Raw genomic sequence first — 19,551 nt, forward strand, 5'->3', positions numbered from 1 at the left:
CGATTTTTCCATGCATCTCATCAACTCTTAGAATGTGTTTGGATTTAGAGTTGAGTTGGGTCGAGTTTTGGTTTTAATTAGTTTGTAATGATTGTATTGTTGAACTATGAGAAAAAGTATGAAAAAGTAATGAATAGTTAAGATAAAGTAATAATTAATTAACGATTGTGTTTTGAATTATGAGAAAAAGTAATGAATAGTTGAGATAAAATAATGATTAAATAATAATTGTATTGTTGAATTAAAGATAAGTTGAGTTGAGTTGAGTTAAAAGATATTCAAATAGATTATGGGAAAAGGAAATCTTATTGAATATAAATAGATTTTGTTTCTTTTATATATAATTATTTAATTAATCTCATATGGGAAAAGGAAATCTTATTGACCGAAGTAAGCTCGCATGGGAAATGGAAAGGTCGATAGACGATCAACTGTCAATTTGGCTATTCAATGTCGAGACAACGTCATTCATCCAAATGAAGCAACCACGTTCATTCTTGGTCTTTCATTTGAGCATTATATATTTTATATATAGATAGTAAAAGAATCGGTTAATATATGATAAGATAATTTAATCTCGTTCTTCTTATTATAACTAGAGACAACATTTGTCTGCCACTTCTTTTTGCTCAAGTGGTTTTTTAAACACCAAACTGTTCTGTTATATTTAGTATTTGAAGTCACCGCTAATGTCATAGGATTAGGGCAAGTGATTATAACCAGACACGACATTTGTTTGCCTCTTCTGTTTTGCTCACGTGGTTTTTTAAATACCAACTATTATGTTATGTTTAGTATTTGAAGTCCCGGCTAATGTCATAGGATTAGTGCAAGTGGTCGAACAACTTGCCCTTATTTGTGATTTTTTATATAGTTTACTCAAAAATAAATAAAAATACTCTTCGTTATTTTCATAAAAATAATTAATAAGTTCATCTTCTCAAGAATACCAAATAATTCTGTTATGTTTAGTATTTGAACTCCCGGCTAATGTCATAGGATTAGTGCATGTGGAACAACTTGCCCTTATTTGTGATTTTTTATTTGTTCACTCAAAAATAAATAAAAATACTCTTCGTTATTTTCATAAGAATAATTAATAAGTTCATCTTCTCAAGAATACCAAACAATTATGTTATGTTTAGTATTTGAAGTCCCGGCTAATGTCATAGGATTAGTACATGTGGTTGAACAACTTGCCTTATTTGCGATTTTATATATAATTTACTTAAAATAAATAAAAATACTCTTCGTTATTTTCATAAAAATAATTAATTAAGTTCATCTTCTCAAGAATGAGTATTTAAGAACTTCTTTTTCCTATTGGTAAAGCTATCTCTTTAAGCTAATGAAAAGTCGTTCAACAATGAGCTGAGGGTATACGATGTTGAACTGAGAGTTGAGAGTTCTCAAACGAAGTTCATATGTTCCGCTTTTTGGCCTTTATATAGTAGATATAATAGACAGATTGAATCAATTATTACGTACTGTTACATTCAATTTTTTGTTGGTAGATGTATTACATTCAGGTTCATATTATTCAACAATACCAAGATACATTTTCGATTTTCCAATTATGTGTGGAAGCTGGGTTGCGTTATGATCCGTGGAAGGAAATCGTATATTCTCCCTAGTTTTATATATGTGAGGATACAAACTTAATGGTCATTTTTCTCAAGTTAGTTTTGGGTAGAGGGATGTAGCTTCTTTTTTTTTTTTTTAATGAAGGTTAGTTCTTTTTTGCGAAACAAAAATGTTTTTGGATGTAAAGTTGGTCACAGAAAGAAGAGAGTGACTTGAGGTAATTAAGTGAAATATTGTTCAAGGATAACATCGATGTACTTTTTGGCCTATAAGCAACAGGAGTGTGACATTGGCAACGGATTCGGTATAATAGACAGAACCCTCGGCAAAAGATCGAAAAATAGGGACCAAGTAATACATAAACAAGATTTCTGAGTTGTTCAATGGTCGAGCTCCCAAGATGCAGTTACAACTTAAACCTTCAGAAGGCCACCGAGCGGAGAGGCAGGGAAACGTGTCATCAGGGACATTCCTGTAACAACATCAAATTAGCTAGAACCGCAACTAAATGCTGTTTTACCGGACAATCCATCCGGTCCAATGAAGCGTCTTCAGATCAGTAGTACCAATAAGAAGTGAATCTTGTCAGTTTTGGACAGTTCTTCCTTCGTGTTTCAATCTCACAATGCCTGGATTAACTGGTGGGCTTTGATAGTAATTATAGCTCCTGCTTCTCAGCATCTACCTGAAAAGCTAAACCATACATATTGGTAAGCAAATGAAAATGTGCATGAAATACGGGAGCATATATAGTAGGGTGTGAGACGGAGCAAACGCTAAGGTTTTGTTTATGCATGACAGCCAAATTTGGGAGGGAGATCCACCGCAGCTCAACTATAGCACAAGTGAGCAGAAGTAAAGGAATATCAACATCAATAACTTAAGCATTCTAAGCAAGCAAACAAGCTTAAAAATGAGCCAATCATTAGCTCTGCTCTTCAGGTCATAGATAGGCCATCAAACTTCACCTGCAAGATCATGAGCCACACCAAGCTCCGAAATAATTTCTCACAAGGATCAGTAAGCGTAATTACTACCTTCAGGCAAGAGCAGTAAGCAAATCATCAACCAGAGCAACAAGCAAATCGAGCAAATTACTATGAGTAATTACTACATCATAATAATCGTAGATGACCCACGACAATCATCGTTATTATAGGCTTTAGATTTAGATATTTTGGAGGCTGTCAGTCATGCAGGAAGACATGTAGGTTAAAAGCTATAACAAAGTATGTACAAGGTAAAAGACATCAATTAGCTTTGCTTTCTGCATGCTTAAAGAGAAAATTTTACAAAAAGGTAAAAAGAGTTACCAAGAAACGAGTAATGCTCCCAAAAAATGTCATCCAGATTCACTAAATATTATGTACTAGTTGTAGAATCGACGCATCATTTGATAATAGATCAAGCAAGAGTTCGGCTGTTGATGCATCTGCAGCGAGACCTTTCTGATTCATTTCTCGTAGCAACTGCTCCACACTAAACTTGTCGCCATTTCTAAGAAATCCTCTAACCAACACATTGTATGTGCCTGAATTCGGGACACATCCCCTTCCTTCCATCTCATTAAACAATGTGAAGGCTTCGTTTATATGACCTTCATTACACAATCCATTAATCAATGTGTTGAAAGCGACAACATCAGGTTCCACCTTTTTTGCAGACAAACCTTTGAAAAGTTCTCTTGCAGGTTCGAGCTTCCCTGCATTGCATAGACCATTGATGAGGATATTGTAAATCACAATGTCAGGCTCCAACTTATGATTCTCCATTTGCTGGAACATCGCAATTGCCTTGTCTACTTGTTTTGCTTTACACAAGCCATCTAACATAGTGGCGTAACTTTGGACGTTTGGAGATTGCCCATAAGCATGCATCTTGTCAAATAGCTGCTCTGCAGCATGAAAATTGCCAACGAGGCAGAAGCCCCCGATGAGAGTAGTGTGCGTCACCACATCAGGAATCAGACCCTTGTCTAGCATTTCTTGATATAGAAGCCATGCTTTATCGATTTGTTTGGACTTGCAATATCCATTGATCAATGCATTATAAGTGACTACATTGGGAGCATAATACCGTTCAAGCATCAGACCGAATAACTTAGCAGCATCAACCATACGATTATGAAGGCAATACCCATCAATCAGTGAATTGTATGTGACTACATTGGGCTCCACACCTTTCTGGGCCATCATTTCGACGACGCGCTCTGCTTCTGAAAGTTTCCCTTCTTTACAGAATGCATCCACCAAAATATTGAATGTATTTACGTTCGGAAGTATTCCCCTCTGCACCATCTCCTGAAACAGTCTATGGACCTCATGCCATTGCCCCATGTTGCACTGAGCCCGAATCAGAGTGTTGTAAGTAACGACACTTGGTTGGATCTCCTCTGCCACCATTTGTTTCAACAGAATGTTGGCTTCTCTCCATCGACCTAGCTGGCATAAACCGTGAAGCAAGGAGTTATAAGTCAATAAATTTGGTTGAACACCCTTATCTCCCATCTTATATGACAGGACGACAGCCTCTTTCCACTGGATCGAACAACAAAGACCATGAATGAGGGAGTTATAAGTGACAATGTCGGGTTGAATGGCTTGGAAAACCATTTTGTTAAAGAGGTTGAAAGCCTCTATTACTCGTCCCTGCTTGCATAAGCCATCAATGGCTGTGTTATAAGCAAATGCGTCCAGCCTGCCGCTCACTTTCTCCCACTTGCCGATCAATCTGACGGCAAGGTCAGTCTTGCCAGTCCTCACCAAACCCTTTATAATTGTTGCACGGGTGACTGAGTTGGGCTCGAACCCAATGCTCGACATCTCATCGGCAAGCATCACTGCTTTTGAAATTATACCCTTGGAACAAAGCCCATTGACCAGAGTATTCAGGGTGACGGAGTTCGGTCGAAGCCCAAGTTTTATCAGTTTAGCCAAAGCAGAGAAACCGAGATCCACTTCCTTGAGATGGCAGAGGCAATTTATAAAGATATTCCAGATAGAGATATGGCAGGCGAGCCCTAACACATCCATGCGTTCGATCAAACCAATCGCAGAGCAGAGGAGTAGTGTCTCATCCTGACAACCGCTCCCAAGAGACGGGCGAACTCAAAAACACTAGGCGGAGGCTGCATGAGAGTCATGCTATGGAAGCAATTCTGGGCCTCATCGAGGGTTCTCGGCCTCTCAATTTCGTGCTTGACAGCTCTGGCTGCAGCAGTGAAATTGCATACCTGAGGGTGATTCCGAAGCAGAGAAGCGACAACTTGATGATGACTACCAGCTCGAAATCGAAATCGAAGAGCCGCAGGGCCACGGAAGCTCCGGCTCCTCCACATCTTCACTTGCATTTGCCCATGGGACAGTGAGCCCTCTACTCCCCGAGAACACAGAACAAAACAGCTTCCCTTTGGGTCGTGTGATGTGATGTGATGTGATGTGATGTTTACTCGCAGAGTTTTGTGTTTTGATAATCTGAAACAAAGTGAGTTAAGTCGTTACGAGTGAGTTTCTCGTCTGAGGTTTCGCCCACTGGCGGAAGACAGCCGCTCGACACTTGAAGGAAGAAATAATTTACCTCGTTAAAGTCCTTATATTTTAATAATTTGTGTAATTTAGTCCTTTTTCTTGTTGGAACAAATCGGCCATTTTAATGGTGCAAAGCTTTGAGAGGTGGAAGAATTACATAATGGTTATTGGTGTTAGTTATATGCCCTAAAGTCAATATATGTATTTGGATAATTCTTATTTATAGCAATAATTTATTTTGGTTATTGGTGTTAGTTATATGCCCTAAAGTCAATATATGTATTTGGATAATTCTTGATTTATAGCTATTTATATGCAATATATTTATTTTGTTATTCATAAATCGTTTATGTATTAGAGTAAGTTCATAAGATACTCGGCATATGCTTCATTCTCAAATAATTGAGAATATGAGTGAAGCGGAGTATTCTGGTACAGGATTTTTAAACTGTTTGCAGTTGTAAGAATCTTAGCTAGGCATTATCATTCTGGATAAACCGTCACCTCTATCTATATAATCCTGATTAGTATAAAGATACTACTGAATGGAGTAGTGAATCTCATGCGAATTCGATATCTGATATCAAAATAACAGGTGGACACAAATAGAGATAATTGAGTCGAACTGTGACGAGCAGATGATATTTCACGTGGTACTTTACTATTATCAATTAATATTAGTAACGAGACCTAGTTAGTGTATATAGTTCTTAGACCTAAGATTGTACGTTATCTCATACATGGGTAATTAAGATTTGCTCATGCTTATATAATTGTGCTAAGCATGGGTCCGGCAGACAATGGTCCTAATTAGTTGTGTATGAAGATAGGTGTCCACAATCGATATGAGATTCATTGACCTGAGTAAACGGGGAAAAATCACATGGATTTGAGTTCTGTTCTTGATTAGGGAATTTTGGGCCAAGGTGAATGGATTTAAAAATAAATAGATTTTCTAGTTTAAGTTGTACTTGATCTATGATATAGAAGCTTAGAGGTTCCATATGATCGGTTAGGGGTTTGACATTAACTATGACCCTAGCTAGATCGGAATCTACAATGAAGGGATTCAAGTGCATGTATATATATATGGTCATTGGGTTCATGGACAGGTCTTCATCGCACATTTGTTACTAATTGAATTAATCATGATATGCTACTAGGTGTTACCCATGATCTTTTGGAACCAAAGGTATTTTGAGAATTGTGCTTTCAATTGTGGATGGGAGAGTTTATGTCAAAGTGGTTTGACATTACAGTCTCATTGTCATTTAGTGATGAACTTAGTTAGTCACACATAATAGAACGTGTTTGAGCAAAGAATTGATTTACTCTTATTAAAGAGTTAATTATTATATTATGACTAGACTTGCAATGCAACTGTAGGGGTGCTAGCACATCCCGAAGTCAAATAACAATGTTGAGTGGACTTGTTTAAGGAATTATTATATCGATATAATAGTGTCCTTAAATGGATAGTTACTATATATATAGAATGTCTATATATTAATAAGTGCATACAATTTTCTCTTTTGGGACCTATGTGAGTTATGAGATAATTCCGCGGTGATTTTTAAAAACTACCTAAGTCTTTGAAATTTATTTGCGAATTGTAATTAATTCTGAATTAATTTTTTTAGGTAGATTAGGGAGCAGAGCCCAAATACAAAAAACTCAAACAGAAACGAAACGGGGTAAGGCGGCCCCTACAATATCGCCTAACAAGTGAGAGCTCCCCGTTAGGGGCTGAATGAAGAATATGCGTCCCTAAGGGAAGATCAATCGCCCTCTTCGACAACCAATCTGTGCAAGTATTCCCTTCCCGATACGTGTGTTGGATGCGGACCTCCCAATCCCTCTGCAATAGATTTCGAATGCTCCTCTGCAGCGGCTGAAAACACGGCGGACACGGGTCCTGTCACAATATCAATGTCAGAACCACCATAGAGTTTATTTCAAGGATAAGTCGTCGGCACCTTGCATCCAAGCTAATTTCAAACCCGTTAAAACTCCATAGAGCTCTGCCACTGTCACTGTTGAGAATCCCAAGCTCTGCATGAAACCGATGATCCATCCTCCACTGGAGTTCCTCAGAATGCCACCCGCTCCAGCGACTCCTTGCAAATCTCGAACAGCCCCATCCGTGTTCAACTTCAGAAAATTTTCAAGTGGCTTCACCCCAGTGTATAGAAATCCACTTCCACTTGCTCCCATCCACCGCTTGAGAAGATAAAAGTCGACCCTCCAGAAGTTCAGCTCTCTGAATTAATTATAATTATCAAAAAACCCTAAAGGCCCCAAGTTGCACCCGACCCCGAATCAGAGTGTTATAGGTAACAACATCTGGTTGGATCTCCTTCGCCACCATTTGTTTCAACAGGATGTTGGCTTCTTTCCACCGACCCAGTTGGCATACGCCATGCAGCAAGGAGTTATAAGTCAACGGACTTGGTGCAAAATCCTTACCGCCCATCTTATATGACAGGAGGACAGCCTGTTTCCACTGGACCACACAACAAAGACCGTGAATAAGAGAGTTATAAGTGACAATGTCGGGTTGAATGCCTCTATGGACCATCCTGTTTGTTTAACAGGTTGAAAGCCTCCGTTTCTCGTCCCTCCTTGCATAGCCCATGAATGGTAGGGGTATAAGCAAATGCGTCCAGCCTGCCGCTCACTTTCTCCCCCTTGCCGATCAGTCTGACGGCAAGGTCGGTCTTGCCAGTCTTCGCAAAACCCTTTATAATTGTTGCGCAAGTGAATGGATCGGGCTCGAACCCAAAGTTCAACATCTCATCAGCAAGCATCACTGCTTTAAATTATACCCTTTGAACTAAGCCCATTGACCAGAGTACTCAGGGTGACGGAATTCGGTCGAAGCCCAAGTTTTATCAGTTTAGCCCAAGCAGAAAACCGAGATCCACTTCCTAGAGACAATTTATAAAGATATTGCAAATGGAGATATGGCAGGCGAGCCCTAACACATCCATGCGTTCGATCAAACTAATCGCAGCGGAGTAGTGCCCCATCTCACAACCGCTCCCAAGAGACGGCAGAACTCAAAAACATGAGGCGGAGGCTGCATGAGAGTCAATGCTATGGAAGCAATTCTGGGCCTCATCGAGGGCTCTCGGCCTCTCAATTTCGTGCTTGACAGCTCTGGCAGCAGCAGTGAAATTGCATACCCCAGAATTTATGTTCTGATAATTTGCATCCCAAACTTTACGCATAATTGCAGTGCTGCCCTGACCTTTGTCTGAGTCTCAGGCTGTTTCGAGTTTACCGTCCAAAGGAAGAAAGTAAGTTACATCTTTACGACCGAGTTTCTCGTCTCAGGCTACGCCGAATGATGGAAGACAGCCCTCGACACTTGCAGGAAGAAATTGTTAAAGTCCTTATACTTAAATAATTCGTCTTAAGGGATACCTTTGTTTTTCCGTCCTTATACTTTAATGACGAAACAAATTGACCACGTTAATAGCGCAAAGCTTTGAGCTAAAACTAGGATGTTAAAACTATACTTGAATAACTTTTTTCAATGAAAGAAAAGAATATTGTAAAAAATAAAATTTATAAGTGATGTCTTTTAGAGGTGGAAGAATTACATAAATGGTAATAGCTTGGTTTTAATTTGAATTTCAATTGCTGAATATTAAGGGGAAAAAAGAAGAAAAAAGACCAGGAAAAAAAAAAAAAGGAGTTCATGATATCCCCTAAGACCAAAAAAAACTTTCAATGCGTTGGGGATACCTTTGTTTTTCCATCAAATACCAACATATCACCGAATAAACTGTTAAATTATCGAAATTATTGAGGCCTAAAGTCAAAACAATGACGACCATCCCCCGGGCAAACACGAATACATTAAACAATGGAAAAATTCATCCCTTGTGTCGGGAGGTAACGGCGTTGATGCATGCAGTATCGATTAGGAATTAGCAATGCATTAGTTGCTTTCTCTGAGGTAAACTGAACGCACCATTCGAAGATCAGCCCTCGCTACTGAGCTGCCATGTTTGGCCTCATCCATAACCGAGATCTGTGAGCGCCTTCACTAAAAATAAAAATTACTCGAGTGCAGGGGTGCAATTGCCGCCCTGCTCACCATCGCAGCATCATGAACGTCCACCAGCCCCCGTGCTCCACATTGCAACATCTGGAACACCAGCTTTACACTTGATTACTAATACAAGCGGATCCTCAAAGAAAATGAATTTGATCGGGAAAATGTTTTCCGCTCTCTTATCTTGGTTGTAAACAAGCTGCAAGTCCAAAATGCAAAAGAAAATTATCAGGTACAGAAACAAAAGAGCACCGATTGTATTAGGTGCTTGATTCAGAAAACGAACACTGAATGGAAGATGCTTGGCCTTCCCCGCAAGCCAACCTGCACAAAAATTCCCCCCGTAGTAGATTTGATTAACTCGAGTCTCCCACCTCTAGGGCAGATGAACCAATGCCCAGCCAAGTTTTGCCACATTCCTAGGCTTCTCTTTTTGACTGTAAGATCGAAACCCTCGCAAAGTGGACTTATCCTTCTCTGATAAATTCAACACAAGAACATCCAACAACTGAATCAGCATGATCAAAATTCCATCTAACCTTCAACATTCTCGAAATCACTAATACCCTGGTGAGCACAAGTTTCATTTTTTGTGAAACGAATGCTGTATCGACTAAAGAATAGAAAAAAGAATGATGCCAGTTATTCTTATTACTGGTTAAAGAACAGAGTTCATGAAGATGCTAGTTTTTACGGTTATAACTTACGGCATTATTTGGTCTTGCATCCCTTTGCTTCATCGATTAAAGAAGTTTGATGAGCACCAATTTCCTAGCCTTCCTACTGGATAGATTTAATTATGCTAAGCAATGTAAAAATGAACCCAACTAATGCTTTTATAGTCAAGCGCAAAAATCGAGAACTCAGGAAACAGCAGAGGAAATCTACTCTGAGTCAAGTCATGAAGAAAAGTAACACCGGCAAGTCTTGAATCTTTACCTTCGAACTTTATACCCTGCACTTAATCCTTTCACCCAAAGAGTCATAAATCAATGGATCAAACACCGGATGACAGATTAGGCAAAAGTTCGCCTCGAGCATGCATCTACAGAGATTCCTTTCTCAATCACTTTCCCCGTGAGAAGAAAGACAAAAGATTCACTAAATATTATGTACTAGTTTTAGAATCGACGCATCATTTGATAATAGATCAAGCAAGAGTTCGGCTGTTGATGCATCTGCAGCGAGACCTTTCTGATTCATTTCTCGTAGCAACTGCTCCACACTTAACTTGTCGCCATTTCTAAGAAATCCTCTAACCAACACATTGTATGTGCCTGAATTCGGGACACATCCCCTTCCTTCCATCTCATTAAATAATGTGAAGGCTTCGCTTATATGACCTTCATTACACAATCCATTAATCAATGTGTTGAAAGTGACAACACCAGGTTCCACCTTTTTTGCAGACAAACCTTTGAAGAGTTCTCTTGCAGGTTCGAGCTTCCCTGCATTGCATAGACCATTGATGAGGATATTGTAAATCACGATGCTAGGCTCCAACTGATGATTCTCCATTTGCTGGAACACTGCAATTGCCTTGTCTACTTGTTTTGCTTTACACAAGCCATCTAACATAGTGGCGTAACTTTGGACGTTTGGAGGTTGCCCATAAGCATGCATCTTGTCAAATAGTAGCGCTGCAGCATGAAAATTGCCAACCAGGCAGAAGCCCCCGATGAGAGTAGTGTGCGTCGCCACATCAGGAATCAAACCCTTGCCAAGCATTTCTTGATATAGAAGCCACGCTTTATGGATTTGTTTGGACTTGCAATATCCATTGATCAATGCATTATAAGTGACAACATTAGCAGCATAATTCCGTTCAAGCATCAGGCCGAATAGCTTAGCAGCATCATCCACGCGATTATGAAGGCAATAGCCATCAATTATTGAATTGTATGTGACTACATCGGACTCCACACCTTTCTGGGCCATCATTTCGAAGACGCGTTCTGCTTCCGAAAGTTCCCCTTCTTTACAGAATGCATCCACCAAAATACTGAATGTAATTACGTTCGGAAGTATTCCCCTCTGCACCATCTCCTGAAACAGTCTATGGACCTCATGCCATTGCCCCATGTTGCACTGAGCCCGAATCAGAGTGTTATAAGTAACGACATCTGGTTGAATGCCTCTTTGGACCATCCTGTTTAAGAGGCTGAAAGCCTCTATCACTCGTCCCTGCTTGCATAAGCCATCAATGGCTGTGTTATAAGCAAATGCATTCAGCCTGCCGCTCACTTTCTCCCACTTGCCCATCAATCCGACGGCAAGGTCGGTCTTGCCAGTCCTCACCAAACCCTTTATAATTGTTGCGCAAGTGAATGAGTCGGGCTCGAACCCAATGCTCGACATCTCATCGGCAAGCATCACTGCTTTAGAAATCACACCCTTGGAACAAAGCCCATTGACCAGAGTATTTAGGGTGACGGAGTCCGGTCGAAGCCCAAGCTTGATCAGTTTAGCCAAAGCAGAGAACCGAGATCCACTTCCTTGAGATGGCAGAGGCAATTTATAAAGATATTCCAGACAGAGATATGGCAGGCGAGCCCTAACACATCCATGCGTTCGATCAAACCAATCGCAGAGGAGTAGTGTCTCATCCTGACAACCGCTCCCAAGAGACGGCAGAACTCAAAAACATGAGGCGGAGGCTGCATGAGAGTCATGCTATGGAAGCAATTCTGGGCCTCATCGAGGGTTCTCGGCCTCTCAATTTCGTGCTTGACAGCTCCGGCAGCAGATGCGAAATTGCATACCTGAGTGTGATTGCGAAGCAGAGGAGCGACAACTTGATGATAACTACCGGCTTGAAATCGAAGAGCCGCAGGGCCATGGAAGCTCCGACGCCTCCACATCCTCACTCCCCCGGACCATCTCAATCTCAAGAAAGACGAGACAAATCACAGTCGAAGCTCCGACCCCCCATAGTTTTTTTTGTTTTCAAAATGACCCCAAATTTTACGCTGAATTGCGATACTGCCCTAACATTTGTCTCCAGTAAACTGCTTCGGGTTAAACGGCCAAAAGGAACAAAGAATTAACGAGCGAGTTTCTTGTCCGAGGTTTCGCCGAATGAGGGAAGAAGCCGAGCCACGCTCTGAGGTGGACAAAAAAATAATTTACCATGTTGAAGTCCTCGTACTTCAACAATTTGTGTAATCTAATCCTTTTTCATATCGGAACAAATTATTAAAACATGCAAAGCATTGAGCCCGATTAGGATGTTAAGCTACACTTTAGTCAATGCCATATCTCTTGGAAGATTTTAAATGGGAATGCGTGTCAGATCATATGAAATTTCATATGAATGGTTTTGAATTTTCCGGTTGCTGAAATCTTTAGAAAAAAAAATTAGACCGACGATAAATCTTGGAGAAGGACGACGAATATCCATTCGAAGGGCATATCCTTAGCAAACATGAATACATCGAAGGCACTTCCATGCTTCAAGCAAGTGAATCTGCTCAAACTTGGACCTTGGAAGCTTTCTAATGTATGTATATTTATACATGATCCATCAAAGAACAATGGAGAAATCCTTCCGTTGTGTTGGCTGGCACAAGTCTTGATGCATGCGGTATTGATTAAAATTAGCATTGCAGTAGTTCTATTTTACATTTCGGCCTCTCCCAAAGCCGAGATCAATGAGCTTCTTCACTAATATTCTCTCAGCATCTGCCTGGAAATCCACATGGTAAAACACAAATCAGCTTCTTCTCCATGCAACCGAACAGAAATGTGAGATCACTCATCAGTCGACGCAGATCCATTACCTCAATCGTTGGGCTGTTCTTGGGGATATTGCAAGCAAGAACGATATTGATGCCAGTCTTCAACACTGAAAACCAGAAACAGTCAGTAGAAGCATAAAATTATTTATACCTTTTGGAAATTCAAGCGTGTTTTATGAGTCATATAATGCTTTACCCAATCGTCTGGCAATGCCTGACCCAGCATTGTCTGAACCTCCACCAAGTATAGATGCAACGCTCACAGCATTGTTCTAGTTTGAAATCGTCCAGGCAAATGAGGATTGTGCCAAATAAATTCAAGGTAACGAATAGAATGTCCAAAAGGTGATAGAGATCAACTCACGGGTCGTGTGGATGCAGCAGCGTATAGATGCCCCAGTTTGGAAGAATTGCAGCCTACCCATGCATATATCTACACTCACAATCAGTACTTAGCAATAAAATTTTCGCTCTAATACGAGAGGATCTATGCAATGTAATTCATGATATAGGAGATGGAGAAGCAGGTGAAAGTACAAGCACAGCCAGATACAATGATCTACTGCCCCCAATGCCATTTCAAGTTACAGCCGAACTGCGTGCCTCCTCTAGATATTTTGGAACATCTTTTAGGCAAGACAAAGATTAAGCTCTTCAAAACTACTCTAGAATATCTGTGAGTTAGCACCCTCTGCAAGGAAGTGATCAACAATGTTCAAGCAGTCGCAAAAGATCCACCAAGAAAGCAGAAGATCACGCGTGATCATCCAATCAAAACATTGTCGATAAATCAACAAGCTGCAAAACCCAACGCAGTGCAGTCCCATCAGTTGCAATACAACATGCGCATATCGTTTTGTCCTTCCAAAATACTCAGTAAGTTATGTTCAATACTATGATCTTTCCTTATATCAAACCACAAGAACAAAAAGGAACCGAACACATATATTTCCAACTACCATGCAATTATCCCAATGACGTAATTTCTCTTATGCAAATAACCAATGAAGTCGAGTGCTTTCGGTTTTCGTCCGTCCTTATTCGGTAATGTATAACCATTCAAAAGCATGATATAACAAATTGCCTGAAACAGAACCCCGTCCGATCATGCAATCGTCGCACTTCCACTAAATCTGGCTGCAAACAGATCAACATAAGACGTCGTTCCAGCTTATTCATTTGCCCTTCAAATGCAGAATCTTTATATATCAATCGAATTCGAAGCTTCCTCCTCTAATACAACACCACGAGAAACGCACCCCTTATGATTACTAGAACATCTGGCATTTGCGAACGGCACAAGGAATCTCCTTTTCATCATAATCAACCGAAAATTCGAAGATAATTTGCGGCAGTTACCTGCTTGGGGAGGCGGATGATTTGGAAGTGGAGAGTGACTTCATTGACGACTTCGCTGAAGCACGTGACCTGGACGCCGCCCGCGCCGTCGACCGGCTCCGTGTCACCGGATACCTGACCGGGACCGAGGGAGCGGTTCAGCTCTTCGACGTCCGAACCATCAAGAGCCATTTCAAAGCTGATGACGATGGAGCTTCAGCTACGTACGCTCTGCTACTCGTAGCCAAGATTCGAATGGAGCCCGCCGCGCGCAGCTAAACCTTCATGAGCTAGAACTGCTGTATTTGGGTAGAGCTGCAGCTGCTCTTTGTGAGCAAAAATGGCGGAATCGTCAAACGAGGTCGATGAGAAGTTGCAGAGACGAACAAAGGAGGGAGACAGCTTCAAGGAGAAGAAAGAGGAGACTCCCCGAGAGCAGATGGGCTTGAAAATGGGCCGCGATCTTCCATGGACCGAGTTGGGCCTGAACTTATTCTTACATCTGCTTTGGAACTTTGTTCTTTTGCCACTACTGCCACGAAACTACTCGTATTTTACAATTGGCTCCTTCTATCTGTTTTAGCCATCTACTATCAACAAAGACCACTAAACTGTCAAAAACCAGCATATGTGAATCCTCAAAGAATTTTGAGTGTTCCGAGTCCTAATGTTGATCTCGAAGAGCACTACGGTACTCAAACCGGCATGACAAGTAGTTCTTGCATAAACAGACTCGTTGTTCCTCATTATGTCACTAAATCCTACGAGAGACGAAAGTTATTCTCCGAGCAGCGTAGGGCTACCAACAAATCGAACAGGTTACCAGATTTTTCATTGTCACCGAAGAGGATGAGGCCTTCCCAAACTTTTTGGTTAAGGACACACTCGGCGATTGGTTGAGGGGATCTAACACATGGCGATGCAGGAACAGGTTACCGGTTAACAAACGATCTAAGGATATCGCTGCTGGTGATTAAGACAATTCTGCATCGTTGTCATTGGGAAGGAAGCTGTCCTAAAAAAGGATCAAGGCAGCAATAAGTGCTCTTACACCAAACGTAGTCCCATCGACTACTGCTCTTCCATGCCACAATTGCTATTAGAGATTTATATACCACTGCCACCTTCGGTATCTAAGAAAATTCCCCAGAAGGAATGGGCGGCATCCACATGTTACAACAAATGAAAACTGTACGACATCAAAGTTTGATTCCTCGGACTTCAGAAGCTGCCCAACTAAAGTCAGGATGTTGCCAACGGTTAATATTCGCGAAAGCTCTCCTCAATCTGGCTTCTTCAAATTCAAGCAATTGTCGGTTGCTTGGCTGAACAGCTCCTGGACTTGCTTCAATTCTTTCTCTGCCATTTACGAGCATATATAGAAGATTAATTTCAGTAAAGGCAGGTCACACTTTCCTAGATGAAAATCGAGAACCTCAATTTGGACGTGTGCAAGAAGTAACAAAACAAATTTCCAATTTATCTGCTTTCAAACAATTCAAACACACTCTTCCCCTCACAGATCAAGAAAACCTATTTCAAGGGAAAACCCCAACCCAATCTATTTATGAGATGATCAAGTATGGCAGCCTCAAAATCTACGACGCACAGTTAGCAGATTAGAAATCGATATAATGGTTCAATAGAGTTTACCGAGAGACACATTTTCTTCCAATTTGCATTGAATCAGGTTTCATCACCTTTTACCTCCCCAGAGCATTACACACTCAATCCAACCACATATTCACAAGAACAACCACAAGAGATGCTTTCATTCATTATTTTTTCCCAAGATGAAAGCTAAAATGTTGAGGAAGCTACCTGCAGCTTCGAGCTGCCGCTGAAGTTCTTGTCCAACAGCATCGTTCTCAGCCTAGGCAGTAAGACACAAAAAGCTAAATAAGAACAAACACAAGCTGATAGCTCAAGACGGAGCAACTGAAACTACCACTGTACCTGAAGCTCTGCAATCCTTTTAAGTTGAGCTTCTTCACCTCCCTCAGCTATAGGAAGTGCCGCAACTAATGCATCAAACTGCGCAAAGAAGAAAAGTGGATTTAGTCAGTGGAACAAGCACGGTGAAGTGAATTAGAGGGAAAAATGTTAATTGGTATTGAAAGAATGCAAAAGGAGAGCTGGGACAACTCTCCCATTGCCCCCATCATCGAGCCTAATATCTAAATTCTACACGAAATGACACCCGTGAAAACCAAATCTTTCCAGTTATAACGTGTCACAGCAAGCAGCAAACTACAGCGAAGACGGTTAAACAGTGAGGCTTCCGAAGCCCGAAATTAACTAGTATTTTCAGCCCAGTCGCCAATTTCTTCGCTCGCGAAGAGCAGAGTACAACACAAGTACATAATCCATAAAGCACAATGCAAACAAAACACGGCAACAGTTTCAACAGACAAAAAAAGACCTGCTTTGCAGCCTTGACAAGGGCAGCACTCATGATCTTAGGTTGCTCAGAGAAGTTCGACGCATCCTCTGGCGGATTGGTGGGCGGGGGCGGGGGCGGATCCGGGTAATTCTGGGATAGCCGAACCGGGGGAGCATCTCTCTGTAGGGTCCCAAAAGTATTGAAAGCAGTCGACGCGATCGTATTGACTTGGTCCTGCAGCTGAGATATTATATCCATAGTTCACCTAGAACAGATTAGAGCAAAGAACTTTACTACCAGGATATCTGCTTGAGAACTGTTTGCTCGAAAAATCCATCACTGCGGATCTTCCGACCAAGTTCGACCTTACAACCGGAAAAAAATAATAATAATAATAAAGAACTGGGAGCTTCAGAGCGTAATTCAAGAGCTGAAGTGCATCAAAAACGCATGAAAAATCGACTATGGAAGAAACCCAGAGCAGAAATTGACCAGAAATCACGTACTGCGAGCTCAAAAGCGCTCTCGCTCTCTCTCACTCTCTCTTCCTCTGTCGCAGAGGTTCGAAACAAAGAAGAATCGGGAGGGAGACGAGGAGAAGGAAAGAGAGAGGAAGAGGAAGAGATTAATGGGCCGAGTCCAATTTAAGGAAAGAGCCCATAAAGGATTGTGTCGGCCCAACAAGGAAGGGATGAAGGCGAGTAGATTCCAGAACCTGACAAAAGGTCGAAATGACTGTAATGCCCCTCATCCGGGGTCGAAATTACGACAGGTTGCCGAACCAGAAGGGAGAACGAACGAACGAACGAACGAACGAGTATTCAAGGGGGAGTGGGAACTGACTGTAATAAGTGACGATGGGGACGACGGCGATGGCGACGACGCAAGCCTACGGGGAGCCATGGTACTGGGACAAGCGCTACTCCGGCGAATGGGGGCCGTTCGATTGGTACCAGAAGTACCCCTCCCTCGCCCCTCTCGTCAACCTCTACATCCCCCGCCACCGCACCAAGGTCCTCGTCGTCGGCTGCGGCAACTCAGGTTCGCTCTCTCCCGACCCAGATCGCCGGCTCTTGTCATTTTGCAGCTCGCCGGAGTCCCCGTTGACGTCGCCTAACGTTGTACAAGCTTCTGCATTACGTGACCTTATTTTTACTTGTTTTCCCACTTGCCGACATTGTTGATGACATGCATTACTTTGATCTGTCGTGGAAATTCAATGTATGAACAAATTCGTGATTTTACGGCGATGATGCTGTTTCGCTGCCATGTTGTTATTAGTTCAGTGTTGGCTTGTCGGGCAAGTCCGGGATCTCGGGATGAGTAAACAGGCGACCTGAATGTATTCTTACCTTTGCGTGTGGGTTTTTTCATCAGCTTTTAGTGAGGGCATGGTGGAAGATGGATACGAGGAAGTGATCAACATCGATGTATCGTCTGTCGTCATTGAAGCCATGAGGAAGAAATACTCTGATTGTCCCCAGCTCAAATGTATTCTTCATTTACTTTATTGTGGGATTATGGTGAACTGTTGAATTGTCTGATAATGCATAGTTGAACTTTTCTTGTTTGCTTCAAACAGATATGAAGATGGATGTTCGAGATATGCACGCTTTTCAGTCAGGTTGCTTTGATGCTGTTCTGGATAAAGGTGCAATTTTTCATTAACTTGTTATGTTGGTGCTGTTGAGAACTCCAGGGATTTGCACATATACATTCCGGCAGTTAAAGCTGATGATGGGGGTTCATTTTTTCTTCTCTTTCAGGAACTCTGGATTCCTTGCTCGTAAGTGTTGCTCGTGACAATTGTCTCCTTTGTTCCTCCTTTGGTAGCGCTTCATGTTCATCGTTCCTGCTGACTTGTGCAGTGCGGAAGCAATTCCCGGCAAAATGCTGCTAAGATGCTTGAGGAAGTAGCAAGGTACAGAAAAACTTAGTACTAGCAGAGAACAATTACGCATAGTTGTTCCATTTATGATGTTTTAGTATTTCTTCATTTGTTCACCACATATTGAAGCAGTTGATGACCCACTATAGGGTTCTCAAGGACAGAGGAATTTACATCCTGGTGAGTGCAGTATAGTCACCTTCTGTGATAAGTCACCTTCGTGTTTCGTCTTCTGATTTGCCCATCTCTTGTAGTTTAATACTGCTTGTAACTCGGGATGCACAGATTACATATGGAGCACCGAGTTATCGTCTCCATCTGCTCAGAGATATGAACATCTGGACGATAAAGCTCCATGTGATAGGTTTGTTATTATAGGAATTTCCCATTTCTGTTGTCTATCCTGCGAGTTCCCTTCTATGAATCTTTCTGTGCTTTGGACATGCTTGCTGTTACATTCATTCAAATCTGTTTCTGTTTGCTCTGTACCGCTTACTCTGCCTATACTCAGAGAAACTTGTCGTGGAAGGAAAGTCAGACAAGCCACTACGGAAGCTGACTGATCCCATTCCACTGGACAATAATGGAAGTTCCATGGAAGACTTGCTTGGGAAAAACCCTGATGTCCACTACATATATGTCTGTACAAAGGTCAGTCGAGACATTTGCTCTTAGCACATAAAATATAAAATGCCTACTAATTTTTCTCTCTTCTTTCTGCCGATGATGCAATTCGATAACGATTGCTGTGCTCTCTCTTCCTCTATAGGTTGGCTCGACAGGCAGCAGCCAGAGCTGCGAAAGTGAAGTTGTATGATGAGAATGAGAGGACCTACCGCTATTCTTTCCATGTACTTCACATATCCCACGTGTTTTGAGGATTATTTATGAATCTGAATGATATTTGATAGATCTAATGTTAGCCACTAATTACATTTCTATGGTCTTGGCAGTGTCCTGTTTATCATACTGTAACCAAATCACCACGTTGTATTTCGAAATCAATTACTGAGACCTATAGTGCATTGAGT

General features: G+C 41.4%; 4 protein-coding genes and 1 pseudogene across 12 annotated transcripts; 1 reads left to right on the top strand and 4 right to left on the bottom strand.

Annotated features, from left to right (window-relative positions):
- Nucleotides 1-1,771: 1,771 nt before the first annotated feature.
- On the bottom strand, nucleotides 1,772-4,643 carry LOC116207606 (pentatricopeptide repeat-containing protein At1g62670, mitochondrial-like). Of its 3 annotated transcripts, none has more exons than XR_004156949.1 (3): nucleotides 2,898-4,643; nucleotides 2,151-2,269; nucleotides 1,772-2,056 (listed from the first exon to the last, which is right to left on the bottom strand). XR_004156949.1 is itself a non-coding variant. In XM_031540629.1 (2 exons), exon 1 carries the CDS (start codon nucleotides 4,614-4,616, stop codon nucleotides 2,940-2,942), a length of 1,677 nt encoding a protein of 558 aa, XP_031396489.1. In that variant the 5' UTR covers nucleotides 4,617-4,643; the 3' UTR covers nucleotides 1,772-2,277; nucleotides 2,898-2,939. The 3 variants fall into 3 exon arrangements, 1 of the variants encoding a protein (XP_031396489.1); XR_004156948.1 differs by having other exon boundaries at nucleotides 2,151-2,277; XM_031540629.1 differs by having other exon boundaries at nucleotides 1,772-2,277.
- A 4,246-nt stretch (nucleotides 4,644-8,889) lies between these two features.
- On the bottom strand, nucleotides 8,890-12,126 carry LOC116207605 (annotated as a pseudogene).
- Nucleotides 12,127-12,549: 423 nt separating this feature from the next.
- Nucleotides 12,550-14,650, bottom strand: LOC116207608 (proteasome assembly chaperone 4). The gene is made up of 5 exons (XM_031540632.1): nucleotides 14,271-14,650; nucleotides 13,276-13,344; nucleotides 13,108-13,183; nucleotides 12,954-13,018; nucleotides 12,550-12,859 (listed from the first exon to the last, which is right to left on the bottom strand). The coding sequence occupies exons 1-5, from the start codon at nucleotides 14,439-14,441 to the stop codon at nucleotides 12,788-12,790; spliced, it is 453 nt and encodes a 150-aa protein (XP_031396492.1). The 5' UTR covers nucleotides 14,442-14,650; the 3' UTR covers nucleotides 12,550-12,787.
- Nucleotides 14,651-15,219: 569 nt separating this feature from the next.
- LOC116207609 (mediator of RNA polymerase II transcription subunit 21) lies at nucleotides 15,220-17,272 on the bottom strand. 4 transcript variants are annotated; one of them, XM_031540633.1, is made up of 5 exons: nucleotides 17,139-17,272; nucleotides 16,672-16,897; nucleotides 16,206-16,283; nucleotides 16,071-16,122; nucleotides 15,220-15,608 (listed from the first exon to the last, which is right to left on the bottom strand). In XM_031540633.1, exons 2-5 carry the CDS (start codon nucleotides 16,888-16,890, stop codon nucleotides 15,532-15,534), a joined length of 426 nt encoding a protein of 141 aa, XP_031396493.1. In that variant the 5' UTR covers nucleotides 16,891-16,897; nucleotides 17,139-17,272; the 3' UTR covers nucleotides 15,220-15,531. The 4 variants fall into 4 exon arrangements, with proteins under 4 accessions (XP_031396493.1, XP_031396494.1, XP_031396495.1 ...); XM_031540634.1 differs by having other exon boundaries at nucleotides 17,125-17,265; XM_031540635.1 differs by having other exon boundaries at nucleotides 16,672-16,997; nucleotides 17,139-17,233.
- Nucleotides 17,273-17,413: 141 nt separating this feature from the next.
- On the top strand, nucleotides 17,414-19,532 carry LOC116207607 (EEF1A lysine methyltransferase 4). Of its 4 annotated transcripts, none has more exons than XR_004156950.1 (9): nucleotides 17,414-17,673; nucleotides 18,010-18,123; nucleotides 18,215-18,283; nucleotides 18,399-18,418; nucleotides 18,501-18,553; nucleotides 18,619-18,700; nucleotides 18,775-18,884; nucleotides 19,032-19,171; nucleotides 19,290-19,532. XR_004156950.1 is itself a non-coding variant. In XM_031540630.1 (9 exons), exons 1-9 carry the CDS (start codon nucleotides 17,490-17,492, stop codon nucleotides 19,335-19,337), a joined length of 789 nt encoding a protein of 262 aa, XP_031396490.1. In that variant the 5' UTR covers nucleotides 17,416-17,489; the 3' UTR covers nucleotides 19,338-19,532. The 4 variants fall into 4 exon arrangements, 2 of the variants coding, with proteins under 2 accessions (XP_031396490.1, XP_031396491.1); XR_004156951.1 differs by having other exon boundaries at nucleotides 17,416-17,673; nucleotides 18,670-18,700; XM_031540630.1 differs by having other exon boundaries at nucleotides 17,416-17,673; nucleotides 18,806-18,884.
- Nucleotides 19,533-19,551: the final 19 nt, after the last annotated feature.

Source organism: Punica granatum, chromosome 5, assembly GCF_007655135.1.
Source record: "Punica granatum isolate Tunisia-2019 chromosome 5, ASM765513v2, whole genome shotgun sequence".
In the NCBI taxonomy this organism is placed as follows: Eukaryota; Viridiplantae; Streptophyta; class Magnoliopsida; order Myrtales; family Lythraceae; genus Punica; species Punica granatum.